The sequence below is a fragment of the Oryza sativa genome, chromosome 1 (genome assembly GCF_034140825.1).
Source record: "Oryza sativa Japonica Group chromosome 1, ASM3414082v1".
NCBI classification, from domain to species: Eukaryota; Viridiplantae; Streptophyta; class Magnoliopsida; order Poales; family Poaceae; genus Oryza; species Oryza sativa.
This window is the reverse complement of record NC_089035.1, coordinates 2,714,798-2,734,445: the sequence shown is the minus strand read 5'-3', so window position 1 is coordinate 2,734,445 and position 19,648 is coordinate 2,714,798. Positions and strand designations below refer to the sequence as shown.

The following is a 19,648-nucleotide window of genomic DNA, read 5'->3' as shown; positions in this document are numbered from 1 at the left end:
AATGGTCACGATTGCATGGTACCTCGAGGTCCTAGCTTGGTCGTGGGGTGGGTAGCTCTAGTTAGCAACGGTGGAAGGGTATAATCGTATTTTCGCGTTTGCAAGGATGTTTGGATCGGAGGAAGGTTTAGTCGAGTTGGGGAAGGGCCGCAGAGTAGCAAAACCCTAGGCTTGTTCCCGACGGCGGCGCGTGGCGGAAAATACGACGGCGGCGGCGGCATCCATTTTTTGGCTGCGCCGCATCTATTAGCCTTGAGTCTCGACCCCGACGTCTTCCCCTGTTGTTTTTCCCTTTGCGGCGATGACACCTACGACCACGGTGACGACTCATGCAGCGGCAGTGCTTCCGAGATGATTGCAGATGGGGTCGGCCTTGCTGCGTGCCTGCAACCGGTGCGGTGGATGGGGTCGCCCTCCTCCTTGAGTTTTTCTCCCGTGTCGTGCGGCGGCCCCACCTAGCGTGAGATGCAGAAGGGTTAGCGCACGGGATAGAGAAGGGATAGCGAGATAGAGATGGATAGCGGACCACACGCGAAAGCGCCTCATGCCCATCGTACCCCTCAGCAATCAACAGCTGGATGAAGACCGGTACCAGAAAGAAGGACGGAAGAAAATCTCGCTATGGTGATATTTTAGGCCTGATGCTGCCGGTCACTTGAGCAATTTTTCTTTTTGTATTATACTATTTTCTTTTTAAAAAAATGATTTGTCTAATGATTTCACCTAGTATTTTGAGTGCACAACTAGAGGAACATTTACGATAAAAATATACTAAATGACATTGTCTGCATACTTCTTTATTGTGAGAGCACAGGGGCCAAAATGCTCCAAGAACAGATCTACAGTTCTTCAGACAATTTGTTTTTTTGCCAGGTCGGCCAAAGGCTGGCCGACCAATTTCATTAAGAGTGGGGATGAATCTTCAGACAACATATATGATCCTCCTTTGCTTCTGCTGCTATACATCGGAAGGCCATTATCATTCAACAGCCAACTAGTACTATATGGCTTAGACAATCTGTGAAAATGATACACATTTCAGCAGTTGGATGGATCGATGGATAAGAGTAAGGAAGAAATCAAGAATGACTCATCTAAAAAATAATAATCAAGAATGATCGGATGCAGTTGTCTCCATTCATTGATCTGGCCCCATTTCATCACATCCAATATGGTAAATCAAATGGTGACAGTAGCCTTCTTCATCCTTGAAAAGCAGAACATCTAAATATCATTTTTCAGCATCCATATGGACTATGGAGTACAATTTTATTTACAGATGGAAACGCCCATATTTGGTACAACACACCATTAGCAAGCCATGAGAATGGTACTTGCATACATTCTAATTTACCAAGGGAAAAGATAATCCTTGTATAATTGTATTTTAGCATTTCCATTCTAGTAACCTTTGCTTCTTTGTTCCAGAAATGGTAGCATCCTGAGCCATGGTTGTGATCAGAAATCAGAAATCAAATTTCGCGAGTAATCGCCATGACTGTCCGCGGGGTTTAGCCCTGCTTTCATTTCTCGTTCTTGGTTGGTTGGGGTCCTTCCCTGGCTACCGTGGCATTGTAATGCCGTTGTAACATTTTACTGTATTTTCCCCCAAAATCTTAATGAAATTGGTCGGCTAACCTTTGGCCGACCCAGCAAAAAATAACTCTTGAGTAGTTATGTGGTTTTTGCCTTTGACAAGGCTTTCTTCCGCTGGGCAACCATATGGCGCAACAAGTATGGAAATACTGCATTCATGAAATGAAACAAGGTAGTATGCCATCAAATCTTACTTAGTTTCCTTTCAGAAAATCCTATTGAAAAAAACCTAGTACATGATCGTAGCATCAATTAATAAATGAAGTACAATTGCATGGAATACTACCTGGAACGTACAAAGCCATCAAAAAAGTAGAGAAATAGAAGTAGTCGAAGGAGAAATTCCATTTGTTGGGCATCCCAATGCAGTATTTCTCAGATGCCTGACATTGATCATCCAAAACAAAAGAGCATTTAAACAAGATTGTTGTCACTTATCAAATGGAGGTAGAGCTCTTCCTTTCTAAGTTATTCAGGTTACCTTCATGAAAGGGAAGGCAATATAGATTAGGCCAACCTCACTAACCATACCAACAGGATAGCATACTATAAAGGTGCTGTACCTGCGAAGAAATCAGTATGAAAACAGTGAAGCAATTTTTTTTAAGATAATTTACTAATAAGATAATGAGCAATTTTTCGAAGCTTATGCTAATACATATTGTGATATGTTTACAACTAGAACCAACCTAAGCCATAAGAGCCAGGAAGGTGTAAATCCAAATGATTCCTTTATGCCAAAGAAGGAATATCTGATGACCTGCAAGGAATTATAGTAAATTTTCCACGAAGTTATGCTCTGAAATGAAGAAAAAAAAATCATAATCTATGTTCGACTAAGGCAACAACTTCAATAACTACCGTCATTTCAAGAAGCAGAGTTGTTGTTTAACTACTGTCATTTCAAAAAGAAGAATTGTTGTTTATCATCTTATAATAAAATTGCATCTGAAATTCATGGTCTACCAAGCGAGTAATTTGGTGACTAGTTTTGGGGGCAACACATACCTCGGTGATGGACCAGCTTATGATCAAGGGGGTAACAAGAATATGAGAATGCGTCTGCAAAACAAATGCACACAGTAACTCACCAATATTGTCTACAAACAATGGTTACTTGATTAGAAGTTTAAATACAGAAAATAGAAAACTTGGGGTGCAGAACGGAAGAGAACTATCTTATCCTTCACGATGTAATGGCATCAATTACTCGTGCAATTTCTGCAACTTAGGTTTGTCCAGTGCTTACTCAGAGTCATTATGATCATAAATGAAAGTATAAAATTAGTTCTAATAGCAGAAACATTACCTAACATACTTTTTTTTTTCATTTTAGCAAGTGTTTTCTAATCCAAAACTTATTTTCAAGACAAAAACTATCAAATAACTTGAGTAAGGTCTGATATTACCTCAGGAAAGCTCCACAAGATGCCCCAGGTAATGAACAACCTTCCAGTAATTTGTGGAAGAGTAGAAGACACTGGAGACCTCACCAATCCTTTTCAACAATTCATAATACAGTGATAAGCAATATTGTTGTAGGAAATAGTTCAATCTAACAGGAACTACATTAGTATTTTCTACATTCCAGATTGAGGGTTAGCCAGAAAGTCTGTTAACATAAAGTTTGAACAAGACAGCCATACCTAGCAGGTAACTACAATTCACAGTTGACAAGGATAACAAAAAGAACATATTAGGAAGAAGAAAATGACTTCTTCTCTTTTTTTTTTACAAAGAAAAAAGGGGGGGGGGGACTTCGTACCTAGAATGGAATGAAGAATCTGCACTACCAGCAATACCATCACCAGCCAAGCAGCAAAACACAAAAAAGTTTAGCACCTCTCAATCTCCATGTGGAATGAAATAAATAAATTGCAGAGCTGCATTCACAGTTTTGCAATGATAATAAAGCTAAAAGTGAGGAAAACCAGACCTCCATGATGGCAGCAGTCTGTGCAAACAGCAGATGCCGCTCGATAGCAGCATAGACGGCCTCATGCCCGTCATCCAACAACGCCAAGATCATGGACAATGACACCTGAGCCCTGCATGATCCAAAACCAAAGAACCCTGATCAGAACAACACCCTGAGTGTCCAATCCAAGAAATACCAGCAGACAAAGATGCTAGAAGTGACCATCCGATGAAGACAACCCAGTTGTAGACAGAGAAGTAGAGCCTCCGGAGCACTGAACCATCCGCTGCCATTGCAGAGCTGCGAGATGGAGGAGGAAGACGTCGAGGAGATGGGTTTGGCTTTAACGTCATGGCTAATGGCTTTGACCAGGATAATCTAATCAACAAATCCGATGTGCATGCAAATCACACTATCATAGCATCAGAAGCACTAAAATATTAGAGTCCTGATTGACAGGCAGCAGCTTCCTCAGACATGGATGGGATTAAGGGAATAAGGCTAACCACTGTTCCAATTGATTAATAAGCATCAGATCGGGGGATCAAATCGGATAAATAAATAGTTGGCAGCACAAAGTGACAGTCATTGCTACTGCAACTGTCCGCCACCCAACCAATTCATCCATGTGATCAACACATTTCGCCACAACAAAGAAGGGAAGAAGACAGATACATCAGCTGCTTCATTTTCCCTTTTTTCTCTTTTCATCTTCACCTGTGTAAATGTAAGCCATGTCATATTAATAAATCATAACTAGGTGGTAGAAAGAGTTTGTTATCCAAGAGATCACAAGCTTGATTCAAAGGTCATGTTTTTTTTATCAGGCTTCAGAAAAGAAGTATCTTTACTTTATTCCTAAGAACAGGTAACACGTGTATAGATTCCTCAAAGAGCATGACTGACGCATCTCAAAAACATGTAATGTATGCATCGAGGTCCAGTTAACATCAACAACCAATAGCAATCAGCCATCGTGGATAGCAAGAATGTAGCTACGAGGAACAGGGAGAGGGAGAGATCAGCAACTCTCCGAATTCCAATTGATAATACTGTTTCAACAAGCTCATGTGTTGAGTTAGTGCCACAAATTGCCTCAACGAACTGGAAACAAGGCAGCTGATGTAACAGGGGTAATATCTGCGCATGATCTGAATCTGAACACACCGGGAAACTACCCGAGACCAACTGAATCCGCGCATGATCCATGCCATCAGCCACATTTTCGCACGCAGATTTTGCGAGATTCGCTGCAGGGGACTTACCCAGATCCGCGTCGGCGTCGCGTCCCCGATCCCGAACTGCCCCCATCCACGCCACTCGCTGCGCCTCGGATCCCATCAGATGGATTCAAAGCCACAGCAGCGCCACGACCTGCTCGAGGACGACATGGCCATGGACTACAGATTACTGAAGAGAAGCGTCGGATAGTACGGGGGAGGCGTGTGCGGCGGCGGGTTAATCAACTGCGCATGAAATTATTTTTTGGGGGATTTTTCATAGCGTTTTCGATGGTTTTTGTAAGGTTGAAATTTGGCTCCTTTTTTTTCAAAAGAAATTTAGCTAACTACTTCAAATCATACGGCCTTATCGTTTGCCTTTATGTTTATGTTTACTCGAACCGCTTATTAGCAATTTAAAAATAATTATGCATAAAAACTTTTATATTCGTGCTCTTAGTGATTCAAAAGCAAATGTTGTAAAATAAGCTGTGAAGAGAAAATCACAAAATCAATTTATTTATAAGCATAAGTGAAACAATGGGACTCATAATTGCAAACCAGTAAATATGCAAATATGCCAATTCTCTATAGCACGCAGTGCAAAGTGTGCAACATACAGCATAACAGGCTAACAGCAAACGCAAAAAGAGTGCAATTTGAAACAAGCTGGTAAATTTTGGATCAATCATTCAATAATTTAACCAGGTAAAATCTAGAATTCTTGGTAGAAGACTACAGTTACAACAAATGATGGGCAGTGTAATAGTAGTTCTTTCCAACATGTCCTCATCTACAGACTTCTACTAAAAGAGTAGCAAATGTGAGCTATTTAGGCAGATCCTTAAGCCACAAGTGACAAATTCAAGAAAGCTCTTGAGCATCACCATTATGCAGCCTTAGCCTTTGCCAATGCCTTCTTCCGTTGGGCAAGCATGTAGGTGAACATGTGAGGCGATCCTGCAACGCAGTGTTCTTGTCAGAACCTATCAAATCCCAGTTACTAAGAAACAACAATTGCAATTATAAAAATAATTTCAATCACTGAATAAAGGACGACTGCAAGGCAGGAGGGGATACCGGGCACGTAGACGGCGAGAGAAAGAATGGATGCATAGGAGAAATCAAAGGAGAAGTTCCATTTGTTGGGCATCCTAAGGCAATATTTCTCTGTTGCCTGCATAGCAGTCACAGGAAAGGAGCAGTTAAATACGCATTACGCATTATGCAATGAGCCTGAACAACATGGAGATCTTCATTTCTGAAGTTCATTCTTGTTACCTTCATGTAAGGCAAGGCAATGTAGATTAAACCGACCTCACTGCTGATACCAGTAGGATACAATACCATAAAGGTGCTATACCTGTACAAAATCAGCACCAGGTTTAAGAAAAGAAGTTATGAAAGAAAAAGAAAAGCATTCTCTCTAAATTTATGCTAAATAATGATGTATCTTCTTTACTAACCTCAGCCATAAGAGCCAGGAAGGGGCAAATCCGAATGTCTCCTTCATGCCAAAGAAGGAATATCTAATGATCTACAAGGAACCACAAATATTTCCATCACGTTATGCTATCAAATGCACAATATTTTAAATATTGGTGTGAATAAGCTTAGCCCAGGAGAAATCAAAATTATAATTTGGAAAATGTCGTGTCTCTTTAAGAAGTGAGTCTTCAAAATATACCTCAGTGATGGACCAGCTTATGACCAAGGAAGTAACAAGGATATGTGAATGTGTCTGCAAGACAAATGTACAAAGGGATCAATCAATATATATGTCATGAAACCATGTGTTAAGCTACACTACAAGCATACAACTAACAGAAAACTAGGGATGCAAAAGTAAAGACACTGCATTTGCATATCAGTACCAGTAGTTATGCCATTTAGTAACTTGTACAATCATCACCATTATTTACTTGATCCACAACCAGACATAAAACAGACAAACTACCTAGTGTCCAGCCCTCATATAAAAATCAAATTATATGATCCGTATTTTCTATTTAGACAATGCTTTAAACCCAAAATTATGTCATGTTTCAATGTCTCGGCGAAACAGTAAATGCTTAGGAGAAGTAGCATGAACGTAGCATGTCAACACTTATTAGTGATAGTCGATGATACCTCTGGAAAGCTCCACAGGATGCCCCAGGTAAGAAACAACCTTGATCCAATTTGTGGAAGAGTTGCAGAGACTGGAGACCTCACCAAACCTTTAAAACAAAGTCAGCATGTTATACAGGTGATAAAAATGAGAAGTGTCATAAAAGTGAATTTATAAGGTACAATTGTTTCTCTAATCTAACAGGACACTTCCTGTAAATTGAAATATGTCTTTGGCATGCTTTCTAACGAGAAAGTCTATTACTCTATTTCCATGGAGTTTGCGTGCTGCACGCTATAGATAGGAACCGTACAATTCCAAATGATGACCAGGATAGTGAAAATAACATAAGTAGAAGAGAAGAACAACTTCTTACCTACAAGCCCATGAAGAATCTGAGCCACCAGCAACGCCATCGCCAAACAAACACAAAAATGCTCAGTACCTCACAAAACACAATTTGCAAAGAAATGAAATATACATCGGTCGGCATTCTTCGCCATCCCGGCGAAAAAAACAAAGAAATGAAATAAACATGGAATGTTCGTTCATTCTATGTTCACCGCGGACTCGTTCAGCCGCTCCGTGCAAAGAATATAAATGCTTCCTTATCTAGGGAACTACAAGGAATATAACACAAAGTACTGCTAGGGCAGCAGAAATTTTTCTTTTCTTTTTAGCAGAATTATCGGGGGAGAGGATCCCCACCATCAGGCAGCAGAAACATAACAATGAAGTTGAATTAATTGCAGTATATTTTGCTATAACACTGGTAATATTTCTCTCAGGCTAAATGTTTGGTTGATTTTTAGAACGCAAAAGGGGATTAATTTTTTTTTCCCTCTGTGCCATTGCTCAACAGGTAGCAACCCTAATTGGGTAGACGGAAAATTCAAAATGAAGTCAGAGCTGCCCAAATTATACAAGCTCGAGCTAAAACCTACTCCCTCCATTAAAAAAAAAAAGACAAACCCTGGATTTTCGTGTCCAACGTTTGACCGTCCGTCTTATTTAAAAAAATTATGAAAAAAATTTAAAAAATAAGTCACGCATAAGTATTAATCATGTTTTATTATCGAACAACAATAAAAATACTAATTATAAAAAATTTCATATAAGACTGACACAGTCGAACGTTGGACACGGAAACCCAGGTATGTCTTTTTTTTTTTTGGACGGAGGGAGTACAGTTTTACTCGATTAAAATTCAGAAATAAGTCAGAGCGCACAGACTAGCAGAAAAACCAGACCTCCAAGAAGGCGGCGGTCTGCGCGAACTGCAGCGGCCGCTCGACGGCGGCGTAGACGGCCTCATGGCCGCTCTCCAGCAGCGTCGTGACCGCGTAGTACAGCACCTGCGCCCTGCAAGATCCAAGAAACCCCCCCAAATCAAGCCAAGAAAACGAGAGATCCAAACACCAGCAGGCGGCGGCGGCGCGAGGCGGCGGAGTACCATCCGAAGAAGACGGCCCAGTTGTAGACGGAGAGGTAGAGCCGCCGCACCGCCGACCCGACGCCCGTCATCGCCGAGCACTCAGCAGCAGCTAGCAAGGAGGAGGAGGAACCGAGGAACGCGAGGCCTGGACAAAGATGGACAAGGACAGTGGCTTGGCTTTAATGGGCGCGTGGACTGAATCTACTACGCTGTTGATTACTGCTCGCATTCGCATCAGCAGATCAGATCAGAGGATGCAATCGCAATCAGTAGGCTGCTTGCTCCGATTTGAGAATTCCGGTGGATGGGAGGCTGGCCAACCGACCAACCACTGATCAAACTGAATTCGCAATGAATCGGAGTGGATGTGGGGGTGGCGGTGGCAGTTATGGCAGCTGCAGCTGACTGAGCCGGCTCTCCCGCCAATATCATCCATGTGATCTGCTGCAAATTCAGTTCAGTACTGCAACTTTCAATTTTATCTTCAGAAGAGTTCAGACACGCAGGTTCAGTAAAAAAAAATCTCTCATTTCTCTCTCTGTTCTCAATCACAAGTATTATGCTGTTAACCTGATGGCCTGTCAAAAGAAAAGAAATTGTGTGTCTGTGTGTGTATATCAGCATCTACAACTACCAGAATTAATCAGTGATACATAGGAAGCACATCAAGAAACAGAATAAAGATGATAATTTTGTTCAGCTGTTACATGAGTTGTTTTCAATAGCTTTCCAAGTGATAGAACTGCTCAGCCAACTCAACTGTCTATCAGAATATCAGTTAGTTCGACTAACTGAAAATGAAATAGCCTTTACAGAATGCTCCTCTGTACTTCACAATCATATTATCCAAGACAATGTTGCATGACCTGCCTACCCAAACAAACAAACGAACTCTATAGATTACTTGCATTCTTTTCAGCTGTATGTTGTATTAGATTACAAGAATGGACTTTAAAGAACACCATAACTTGACTGAATACAGAAGATGAACAATCAATTCCAAGCTACAATGCAGCAGAGAGGATCCCCAGTTCGGTGCAGAGTGGCTCCAGCCCTTCCTCTTCCAGCAAGGAAAGAGCGGCAAGTCCATAGTAAGAATGGTAGATATCCGGGAATTGATCGTACAAAAACTTTGTAAAACCTCCATACTGTTGCAATGGTAAACAAGGGCATACATGATCAGTAAAGATGCAACTTGATCAATGTGAGAAATTAAGCTGATTAGAGAGGAAGTCATTACAGGTGATTGGCAATAGAGCAAAAAACTTCGCAAAGCACCATGATCAATGAAGCGGTATGCACCGATGATCTTTAGGACACCTCCAATCCTGCAGAGTGTTGATTGGCAGCAAGACAGATTACCCAAGTTTGCTATTTGATTGTCAGGCAATTAGTATATATAACTCTGAATGGTGTATTTACCAAAATGCATAGCATGTGTCACTGGATTTGTTCCTTCTTCCTTGAAAACCTCCGTCTGCCGCTTGTCTCTATATGATAATAGTGAAAACAGTTAAGATTCCCTACTAGTAAAGTCGTCCTAGTCCTTATTAATCATTTCTAACTAAATCCGTTTATGATTCACATTTTTTTTACTCTACATAAGGGAGATTTTAAAAACAACTGGATGGTGTGGTGTCATTGAGCAAGCTGCACTTCTCCATCATGAATAAATGAAAATTGAATGGTTGATGCATATATCTACTAAATTAGAAACATTTAAAACGGGTTGGTGTACTGCATATAGTGTCTGTCCAGTTTTGGAAATATATGTTAGTCCTATAAATCACATCAAAGGGCAGATTTTGATGGTAATAGCAGATATATATGGTTGAGCAGAATTTAACCTGAAGACACCACTCCAGGAGCAAGCGTACATCAATTGATGATGGTTCTTGTAAATTTGATGCCAAATCAACTTGAATGAAACCCATCAGGCACAAAGCTGCAACAGCACAGAATGTCCCTCCACCTGACTCACTAACACAAAGACAAACAATGAGTACCCATAACCGACTCCAAAAAAATAAAACAAAAATTTAGCTGAATTATTGCATTCTGAAACTCTGAAGAAAACTGCCACATGAAATGACAAACTCAGTAGGACAAGAAGCACATCAAAGGTTAAAAGAAGCTGTACCATGAGATTCTGAACCAGGAACCAAGCCAAAGCCACCATCGTATGACTGCATGTGGTAGAAACAAGAATTAAGGATTTTAAATAGCATGGTGCAAAACACTGGTGTCTCAAAACCAAGTGCATCAGGAATTGTTGTAAGCCAACCTGGCAACTAAGAATGTATTGCTTGGCCTTTTCCTTGTCCATTCCTGTCCAATCTTTTAGCATCGAGCAGATTGCAGCTGAGAAGACAACACAAGTGTGTCAAGTTATTTCAAACAAAGATAAAATTGAAAGCATACTAAATATAAATGACAGTGCAACCCACCTGCACAGTATACAAAGCGTAGGTCTGTTTCCGCACCAATATGAGTAGGCATGAAGCTAAAAAAAAAATGCTTCTCAAGTTGGCCAATAAGATAATGCATTTAAGCGGTGCGTGGAGTTTAGTTGTTTGCAGAATGGAACCATGGAAGCCATCTTAGTGAAATCAATGAAATGCTCACAGGCAAGCAAGATTGCATTGCACATGCACAAACACCTCTATCACATGCATGCAGTTAGGATCACAGCACATTAATTAACATTCTGATTGAACAAGCTTGAAGACTGACCAACAATACAGAGATATACCAGAAAGGAGGTATTTACCAATATCAAGTTTGTCGAACGACATGGCATGACTAAATTCATGCAGAGAAAACATATGCAAATGGAAAGGTAGCAATCAACACATACAAAAAATAATCAAGGAGGTGGGCCAACTATGGGGTATTATGAAATCTTAAGACAGAATGTGAGTTGGCTGAAACTCTTTTGGTGGTACAGTTAAAACTAAACACAGGTAGCAGATGTAAATGCATAGATATTTTTGGAGGATAATTACAAGAATAATTAGCATGGAGACCAAAACTAAAATGCATACCTTCCATCTGGCTGTTGGAGGTTTCTCATTGAGGACAAAAGAACCTTGTTATCAATGTTTGCTAAATCATAACCTACAATCTTCAGGATAGCAAGGGCAGAATAAGTGCTTGCAAGATGACTACCATTGTGGCAAGGGTCCTGAGGAAGGGCATGAATTCATATTTCAAACTGTCAGAATGTAAAAATTAAATGACAAATTGATATGTGTGAAAAAAAAAAGGGTTGACTTGAGAATTAGCCACATCTACCTTCATGTTAGTTGAGGGAAACTGAGTTGTTCTAGAGCCACAGAATCCATAAAATTGTCCTAAAAACATATAAATTGTCATATAATGAATATATTGCATCTGAAAAATATGAATTAGCTATCTTGAGAGCTTTATTACATAAGTACTGAGGAAAACTCACCATTATCTAATTCATTGTCTGTCTTAGGATGTACTTGAAAAGACAAAATCCATTTGGCTATTTGATCCTTGTTAACCTAAAGAAAGTATAAAAGGGCAAACAAGTACACAACTCATCAAATTACTACTCAGTCAACTCAGTATATTACTTCTTCCTGAAGAGTCAACTCAGTCAAGGCACAAAGTGAACTTAAATTCCCACAATAAATATTTCAGCTAGCAACCAGGCATGGTTACTTGTTTTAATACATAATACATACAGGTACAATTTTCATGATAAGACTGGTAAAAAAATATTTGCATGAGGCTATAAGTTTTTTTAGAAGTTACTAGTAATTTGAGAATGGAGATATCAGGAGGCTATCATGTTTTTGTTGTTTACATGAGCAAGGCATCAAGTATGATGAACTTAAATCATAACCAACTAGGCGGCTCCTAACTGTGCAGAGCATTAAGGCAACTGCCCATGGACAAGACAAAGACGAATGGAATTTAGACCGAATTAAGGGACGTGGACCAATTCGTTGCTACAGAAACATCACATGGGCCCCTTTCCTCTTAGTTTGGCTAGAAATCGAAAGCGAATGTAGTTATGTGATATTGTGATCTAGTTGCCGGACAGATGCAAATTGCCTAACCGCAATAATCTCTAACTGCTTTGAGTAGACTGGTTACTGGTCAGTGACCACTTATGGGCTAAAGTGCTTAAACCTTGCAGCTAGTAGTTGTTCTTTACAGGAATTCCAAAAAAAAAAAAATTGAAAAGACCCTTCCACACTTGGCATTCTGCTATCCACAAACTTTGGATCCCTGTGTTTGTCACAATAAAGATCAATTGCAACTCCCATTATGGATACAGCAACTAATTTATCTCTGAATATACTACCAATAGCCATCCTTGAGGTTTCAAAATACTTCATGGTACCATAAGTGCACCAAATCTGCTGATTGATTTTATTCCTACAGATGCAACTTTGCTTCCACTAAATGCAAGCAAAGCGACCACACAAGGTAAAGTAAAGATCCAAGCTTTGCACACGGGCACATCTAGTCTAGACTAGAGTTCAACAAATAACTAAAAAAAAACGAATTTACGCGTAATTCAGGAAACGGATCGAGAGGATAACCGCTAGGGCAGATCAGGCGGAGAGCGGGGATCTTACACTGTCGAGCTCACGAAGGAGAGATAGGCCGGCGACGGCGAAGTAGGCGAGGGTGAGGTGGTTGACCTCCTGCGAGGCGTAGTCCGCGGGGAGCTCCGACGCCATAGCCTCCAGAAACAGCACGTGCCGCTCGCGCGCGAACTCCGGCTGCTCCGGCTCCGCCATCGCCGGCCCTCGCTCGCTCGCCGGGGAACCCTCGTCTCTCGTGCCGGAGAGAATAACCGAGCCGCTAGTGCGGATCTGGCGGAGGAGGAGAGCTCGGCACGGCGACGGCGGCGGCGGCGGCGGGCGCTGCTGGTGCTGGGAATTTGGGATGCGGACGGGTGGAGGGAAGAGGAGGTTTTTTTTTCCTTACTTAATATAGGGTGAGAGGTTGACAGGTGGGCCCAAGGGTGTATATATAATATATTGTTTTACTCCAAGGTCCTTGATGTAAAACTTTGTAAGATTTGTTGGCAGGAGTTGAGCATTACACAAGGACTTAAATACAAACAAATATTCATGGAGATGCATTGCACATTAGAGCAGGTACAATAGCATGCTATAAGCCATCTATAACCTCATATCGAGAAGAAAAGAGAAGAGAGAGAAGAAAGCGGGTTACATATTTGTAGCCAGCTGCAACACGGACTCTAAGACGTTATATGTGAATGAGAGGTAGGACTGAATATTAATGATGTAGTATATTTTTATAGCTAACTATTATATTAATTGGCTATTAGATTAGCTATAAATGAATTGGAGCCAATAGTTGGCTAACAATCAAATAAGCATACGAGAATGACTAATTTTCGTCTTACCCTCTTCTTATTCTAGACCAGCTTCTCAACAATGTGTTCGTGGAAAATAATATATAAATTTTCGCATAATAACTTGTTAAATATCTGATTGATTTTGTAGGAGAGCCATAAAAAGATCAAACTATTTATTTAATCCATCAATTTTAACTATCTCAAATAAACATGAATTATTGTTATTTATGATGCAGGTAAAATGAACCCTGAATTTTCCACACGAGCATCTGCTGAATGCTGATAGTTATGTACTCCACCTTCCTACTGGTAACAGTCTCCATTGATGGATTCTTGATCCGAACTGATCGTGATGGATCGGCCATTGCTGGCATTCCGAAATCTCACAATTCACAAGAAAAAAATGTCTCGCTATTCAGGGAATTTTTTGCATCACAGATTCAGAGTTTCAGACAGCACGGAAGATTTTGCAGGCGGCGTTGGTGCCCGTTGGGCGACCTACCTCCCAACTGCAATCCTTAACTCCTTCCCTGACGCAGCCTCCATGCATCGTACCGACATCTTTCTCTGAAGAACCATGTCCATACACCACCTCAAGTTTTTTTACTGACATGACTGGCCCTATCAATTACTAGTAACCACTGCTTTCAGAGTGTTATTGCAAGTTCTTAAGCAGATGATCAACACAAATGATGGTGTATTATGATAAGAATGGTGATCCTAATTCCTAATTCCTAGTAGCATTTCCTGCACGAAGTTCCTGCTTTTATGTTGTTCTTTTTTAGGTCTTGCTTAGTTCCAAAGTTTTTTTTTTACAAACTTTCAACTTGTCATCACATCAAATCTTTCATACACATAACTTTTCTATCACATCGTACCAATTTCAACCAAATTTTCAAACTTTAGTGTGAACTAGGCGTGGAGGAGGTAATTACAGAGTCTCACCGATGGTACAAAGAGCGTGTGCTTCAGGAATGCGTGCCACACTCTTTGCACATTTTGGTCAGCACATGTATCCATGTGGAAGAATATATGCCTAGTTGTGAACTTGTGATTGAACAATCAATTTAGACTAAACGAACGATCATGCTATTGTGATCAGGAAGATATCCAAATCTGTTAAAGAAAACAAGAGATTTACGCAAATCTCAGTCATGACTAGCACGATCTAGATACGCAAAACCCCAAATTTCGACAAAACCGAAAGCAATCGGTGATCAAACGGTGTGTTTTTGCACACTGAATTTTACTTTTGGGGGTCCATGGACCGGGTCCATACAATCAAGAGGGCCGGATACGTCGCATAACTCCGGTGGGTCCAACGGCCCAGCGGCCCGTGGGCCCCACACCTTCTTGCCCCCGCGGGATCAAATACACCTCCTCCGGCCACTCCCCGATCCCCACCTCGTCTCCACCGCACGAGCAGCAGCAGCAGCAGCGGCGGCCGCAGCGCGAGCTCTCTCTCTCTCTCTCGCGGTGGGCGGCGGGATGAAGGTGTCCGTCGTGTCCCGGAGCGGCCGGGAGGTGGTCAGGGGCGGCGTCGAGCTCAAGGACTCGGTATGTCGTCTCCATTCGTTCCGTTTTTTTTTTTTGAGCTCGTCAGGTTCTTGATTGAGAAATTTGGTGCGGATTATGGGTTTTGGTGTTGCAGCCTTGTAGGGGGGAGGGTTTGGAGTTTTGGTTCTTGGGTGGGGGGGGGGGGTTAAGATCTCGTGGAAAGGTTTGAGGTTGAGGTTTGATTCGTGGGTTCTTGTTTTCTTTTCTTTTGCAGGCTAAGGTCGCGGATCTGCAGGATGCCATCTATGCCAAGAGTAAGTGCAATGATCCCGTCAAAATTTCCCGTTTTATGGTTGTGTTTGTTGATGTGTTAAAGGAGTAGTACTTGTAGTGGCTCTCCTGCACTTCGTTATCTTCTCATTCTTTGGAAGGGTTTGGTCGTATTTACATGTTGAAAAAGATAGGAATATATGCATATGAGTGGGTTTGCATTCAATTCAAGCTAAAGGCCTTTTTAAGGCAAATATGTTTTTTTATGTAGTTAGACTACGACTGCCTTTTTTAATACATCCTACAGTTCTAAATTTTGGAAGCGTCGATTGAGTTTGGCCAGTATGTCCAAATCTGACATTTTGGGAGTTAATTAGTATGGTCATCAGGAGTAATCACTGTTGCACTTATTTAATTCATTAAAAGAGAGTTAAAGAAAGGATTTTCTGCACTTCCATTAATCCAAGAGCGTTTCACCCCGGGGTACTGTTGATGCTTTGACTCAAACTTGCGAGTGTTAGCCATCAGAGAAGTCTGATTTATGGTGTATATCAGTACATGGACCATGTTGGTTTGGGAGTTGCAGATAATAATTGATATTTAGGCTAGTATTTATAAGCTGAAAAGGTAAACAACTGACTGAATATTATGTTCGTACCGAACCTAGTGCTTGGAACATGAAAACAGTACATCGATATAATAATTGTGTTCGCCCTTGGTTCATTTTGATTGGTTGACTAGAGCTTGCCACTTTGCCAGTACTGGCAAGGATTCTTTTGGTTGCTGCAGCCTACAGGTTGTTAGGATCTGCTTAGGTAGGATGGAGTTGGCTATCAACCTCTACTCGCTCACAAGCTTTGTGTGTGCACTTTTTAATATTCGTTTACCTTTGCAGAGTGAAAGAAATCTTAAAAAGGATAGATTACATGGAATGATGGAAACAGGAAACGTGGTTGAACTAACTTGGCAATATACTATTGACTGTATGCCAAAATGATTTTAGGAAGACCTGTATGTTGAAAATAGCTTCCAATCTTTCATAAACAAAGGGCGATAGTTAGTTGATATACTGTAGCCAGCTAATATTCGTTATGTTGAAAACTGCCTAATTTGAAATATGCACACATGGTTTACTGAAATAAACAACAAATGTAATACTAAAAGTTCACACTTTTTACTAAGACTGTCTCTGTCATATGTACGGCACAAGCATTGAGTATAATATGCTATTGTTGAAGAAATTGGAAGTGTTTTTACTGTCTGCATTTGTTTTCTGTATCATGTTCAAATTTGCTTGTGATAAAGCCTATCTTGAGTGTTTCATGATATTTGGTGCTGTGCCTTACCCTGATGAAGGGGTCATGCTGATTCGAGCAACTAGTTGTCTTATTTCTGTAAAACCATTTCTATTTCAGCCCTGTCTGCTGATGGTTCTTCCTTTTTGAGCCTTGAATCAGGAAGCTAATTCCCCTGTCATTTTGTGTGCTCCTGTCAGTCACTCTTAAGTCACCACCTAGTGTCCGTTTTAACTCACAACCTATGCTGATGTAGCATTATCAATGACAGACAACGTAATTTACTGCTTGAATTTATCAAACTTTAGCTAAGCTGGCTATCAAGAACCTCTATTCTATGTCATTATGGTATTTATTGTCACAATTATAAGCACCATCTTCTTGCTTGTGCCAGACTGGCGCATTTGCATGTTAGTCTATTAAGTTGCCATAATGTTATCCTGAGGTGATGTTCACAAGGAATTTATTATTCATGTTGGACCCTCAAGAGTAAAGAAGAGGTCCTGCAATGTGGTAGAGATGTAGTAGAGCGAGAAGATACATCATGATATATGGTTATAAGTACTGTTTAAAATCTTCCTAAGTAGTTTTATTTCCTATCACTGCCCTCAAGTGCATGTTAGTACACCAAACATGCACCGTAATAGATGAACCAAAGTGTGGAATCCAAGTACATCTAGTGATTACTGACCAGTGCAAGATTGCAAATGCAAACTAATCTTATTCTAACTGAAAGATTGCAGCATTAGTTGCTAATGTAGATCATAATCTTTGATCTTACATATACAGAAAACTCAGTTTGATTACTTTGGGTGAATCATGAATGGGCTAGCGGGATGTTTAAAAAAAAACTATTTTATTATACCTTGCTTCTCTTAGAATGCATGCTTTCAATGTGTTCTATGAGTTGCTAACCTCTTGGTTTTACACCATGCAGCTAAGAAGTATTACCCTGCTAGGCAGCGGCTCACCCTCCCTATCCAACCTGGAAAATCAGGAAAGCCAGTTGTCCTTAGTGCAAAGGCCAGCCTATCAGAATACTGCGAAAAGGGTTCTGGATCCCTGACAGTGGTCTTTAAGGATTTAGGCCCACAGGTCTTCTACAGCACGCTGTTCTTCTTTGAATACTTGGGTCCTCTTCTTATCTACCCCATGTTCTATTACTTGCCTGTCTACAAATATTTCGGATACGAGGGAGAGCGGGTCATGCATCCTGTCCAGACTTACGCCATGTACTATTGGTGTTTCCACTACTTCAAGAGGATCATGGAGACGTTCTTTGTTCACCGCTTCAGCCACGCGACTTCTCCTGTATCAAATGTCTTCAGGAACTGTGCCTACTACTGGACCTTTGGAGCTTACATTGCTTACTACTGCAACCACCCGCTTTACACCCCTGTGAGTGAATTGCAGATGAAGATTGGGTTTGGATTTGGGATTCTCTGCCAAATTGCAAACTTTTATTGCCATATCCTGCTGAGGAACCTCAGAAGTCCGAGTGGTAACGGTGGCTATCAGATTCCTCGTGGCTTCCTGTTCAACATAGTGACATGCGCAAACTATACCACTGAGATCTACCAATGGCTTGGGTTCAACATTGCCACACAGACTGTGGCAGGTTACATCTTCCTTGTTGTGGCAGCGAGTATCATGACCAACTGGGCACTTGGAAAGCACCGCCGTCTAAAGAAGGCAAGCACGGTTTCTTTTTTCTCCTGCGCTGAAGTGCTGAACAATGTTATCATTGCACAGATTTACTGATATTTCTTATTTTGCAGTTGTTCGATGGCAAGGAAGGGAGGCCGAAGTATCCTCGGCGATGGGTGATTCTTCCACCATTCCTGTAAGGAGTTGGTGTCAGCACGATGGCCACATGGGATTGAATCTTTGGTCTGGTCTCAGTGTTCGGAAGTTGAAGCCTTCAGTGTACCACTTCTATTCTATGATCTAAAATATCTAGTCCACAATGGAATCCCTCTTAGCTATTGTTGAACTTCTCTTTGAGTTTGCATTGGCCCTGTTGTAATGGTTAAATACAATACAAGTTTCATCTGATATCAGCTTATTGACTTCTTGTCCATTTGTCCAAGCAGTAGTAATGCGATCATAATTTCATTTTGACGCCTGGAATTGCTGTCCTATTCTGTCCTTCTCAGCTGAAGCCTGCCATTTTCATGCTTGACATTGTTGCCTGTTGTCCTCTGAAAAACCTTACCAGAAGTCGTCGATTTGATTACAAAGTATATACTAGCTTCGTGGTGTACATTGGTGCTGTTTCCTTTTTCTTGCTTCCCTGGGTGACAGTCACATACTCACATGCATATTTTGTACCAAGAACTTTACTCGTGAGTTTGTCATCAGTTATCACTGTTCTGGACGTGTTTTTAAGGACATGTTTGGAACAAAGGAACGGAGAACACATGAACAGGAAAAACATAGGAACAAGAAAGAGCGTAAAGTGGAAAAATTACGGAATTGAAAACACATGTAACTGTAAAATATGTGGTGATGAAACATGAGTGTTTGGATCTAATCCTAAGCAAATTCCTAAAAAATCCCATGTTCCAAACTGGGCCTAAGGAATCCTGTACAAAATTCTCCTATGTGGACTTCTTGCAGATCACCTTTTTTTTTCTTGCAAAAAGACTGACCGCATTTTGTTTTACTCTGACCGTTAGTCTCCATGAGACTATGACTACTGTAATTTGGCCAAAGAATAATGAGCAGCAGAATCCAAGTTCATAGTAACAACTCAAACAATTCCTTCTCAAAATCATGTTCTGACCTCATTTTTGTCGAAATGAAGTTGTGTAATCGAACTGTGAGCTGGAGCTCGGCCAATCAAGTACTACGATCTCATCCGAGATTCGTTCAGTGACCTGCAAATATTTTAAAGAGGCCGTATGTTTCATATGAAATGTACGAAGACCTACAGTCCC

At 40.9% G+C, this 19,648-nt stretch overlaps 4 protein-coding genes across 5 annotated transcripts; 1 reads left to right on the top strand and 3 right to left on the bottom strand.

Annotated features, from left to right (window-relative positions):
* Nucleotides 1-1,201: 1,201 nt before the first annotated feature.
* LOC107277374 (very-long-chain (3R)-3-hydroxyacyl-CoA dehydratase PASTICCINO 2A-like) lies at nucleotides 1,202-4,160 on the bottom strand. Of its 2 annotated transcripts, none has more exons than XM_015765712.3 (10): nucleotides 4,021-4,160; nucleotides 3,737-3,926; nucleotides 3,533-3,644; nucleotides 3,362-3,380; nucleotides 3,006-3,094; nucleotides 2,605-2,658; nucleotides 2,286-2,356; nucleotides 2,078-2,159; nucleotides 1,883-1,979; nucleotides 1,202-1,745 (listed from the first exon to the last, which is right to left on the bottom strand). In XM_015765712.3, exons 2-10 carry the CDS (start codon nucleotides 3,865-3,867, stop codon nucleotides 1,675-1,677), a joined length of 726 nt encoding a protein of 241 aa, XP_015621198.1. In that variant the 5' UTR covers nucleotides 3,868-3,926; nucleotides 4,021-4,160; the 3' UTR covers nucleotides 1,202-1,674. The 2 variants fall into 2 exon arrangements, with proteins under 2 accessions (XP_015621198.1, XP_015621199.1); XM_015765713.3 differs by having other exon boundaries at nucleotides 3,737-3,892; nucleotides 4,021-4,159.
* A 1,108-nt stretch (nucleotides 4,161-5,268) lies between these two features.
* Nucleotides 5,269-8,636, bottom strand: LOC111946217 (uncharacterized). The gene is made up of 9 exons (NM_001360631.1): nucleotides 8,298-8,636; nucleotides 8,095-8,206; nucleotides 7,221-7,239; nucleotides 6,865-6,953; nucleotides 6,422-6,475; nucleotides 6,201-6,271; nucleotides 6,016-6,097; nucleotides 5,815-5,911; nucleotides 5,269-5,694 (listed from the first exon to the last, which is right to left on the bottom strand). Exons 1-9 carry the CDS (start codon nucleotides 8,366-8,368, stop codon nucleotides 5,624-5,626), a joined length of 666 nt encoding a protein of 221 aa, NP_001347560.1. The 5' UTR covers nucleotides 8,369-8,636; the 3' UTR covers nucleotides 5,269-5,623.
* Nucleotides 8,637-9,046: 410 nt separating this feature from the next.
* Nucleotides 9,047-13,172, bottom strand: LOC4324517 (geranylgeranyl transferase type-1 subunit beta). Its single transcript, NM_001360630.1, has 11 exons — nucleotides 12,896-13,172; nucleotides 11,734-11,809; nucleotides 11,574-11,632; nucleotides 11,324-11,463; nucleotides 10,727-10,782; nucleotides 10,564-10,640; nucleotides 10,420-10,465; nucleotides 10,127-10,251; nucleotides 9,702-9,769; nucleotides 9,520-9,607; nucleotides 9,047-9,427 (listed from the first exon to the last, which is right to left on the bottom strand). The coding sequence occupies exons 1-11, from the start codon at nucleotides 13,058-13,060 to the stop codon at nucleotides 9,284-9,286; spliced, it is 1,044 nt and encodes a 347-aa protein (NP_001347559.1). The 5' UTR covers nucleotides 13,061-13,172; the 3' UTR covers nucleotides 9,047-9,283.
* A 1,811-nt stretch (nucleotides 13,173-14,983) lies between these two features.
* LOC4324516 (very-long-chain enoyl-CoA reductase) lies at nucleotides 14,984-18,783 on the top strand. Its single transcript, XM_015766473.3, has 4 exons — nucleotides 14,984-15,204; nucleotides 15,419-15,458; nucleotides 17,647-18,401; nucleotides 18,488-18,783. Exons 1-4 carry the CDS (start codon nucleotides 15,136-15,138, stop codon nucleotides 18,554-18,556), a joined length of 933 nt encoding a protein of 310 aa, XP_015621959.1. The 5' UTR covers nucleotides 14,984-15,135; the 3' UTR covers nucleotides 18,557-18,783.
* Nucleotides 18,784-19,648: the final 865 nt, after the last annotated feature.

Bases quoted from the DNA above. Each gene is read 5' to 3' on its own strand.
- LOC107277374 (XM_015765712.3), bottom strand. From the start codon at position 3,867: ATGACGTTAAAGCCAAACCCATCTCCTCGACGTCTTCCTCCTCCATCT. The intron at 2,160-2,285 runs GTTGGTTCTAGT...ATTTCTTCGCAG, and splicing joins TCCTGGCTCTTATGGCTTAG to GTACAGCACCTTTATAGTAT. The intron at 1,980-2,077 runs GTAACCTGAATA...GATCAATGTCAG, and splicing joins TTGCCTTCCCTTTCATGAAG to GCATCTGAGAAATACTGCAT.
- LOC111946217 (NM_001360631.1), bottom strand. From the start codon at position 8,368: ATGACGGGCGTCGGGTCGGCGGTGCGGCGGCTCTACCTCTCCGTCTAC. The intron at 6,098-6,200 runs GTTAGTAAAGAA...GATTTTGTACAG, and splicing joins TCCTGGCTCTTATGGCTGAG to GTATAGCACCTTTATGGTAT. The intron at 5,695-5,814 runs GTATCCCCTCCT...ACTGCGTTGCAG, and splicing joins TCTCGCCGTCTACGTGCCCG to GATCGCCTCACATGTTCACC.
- LOC4324517 (NM_001360630.1), bottom strand. From the start codon at position 13,060: ATGGCGGAGCCGGAGCAGCCGGAGTTCGCGCGCGAGCGGCACGTGCTG. The intron at 10,783-11,323 runs GTATGCATTTTA...TTTTTTTTTTAG, and splicing joins CTCCAACAGCCAGATGGAAG to CTTCATGCCTACTCATATTG. The intron at 10,466-10,563 runs GTTGGCTTACAA...TACCACATGCAG, and splicing joins AATACATTCTTAGTTGCCAG to TCATACGATGGTGGCTTTGG.
- LOC4324516 (XM_015766473.3), top strand. From the start codon at position 15,136: ATGAAGGTGTCCGTCGTGTCCCGGAGCGGCCGGGAGGTGGTCAGGGGC. The intron at 15,205-15,418 runs GTATGTCGTCTC...TTTCTTTTGCAG, and splicing joins GCGTCGAGCTCAAGGACTCG to GCTAAGGTCGCGGATCTGCA. The intron at 15,459-17,646 runs GTAAGTGCAATG...TACACCATGCAG, and splicing joins GGATGCCATCTATGCCAAGA to CTAAGAAGTATTACCCTGCT.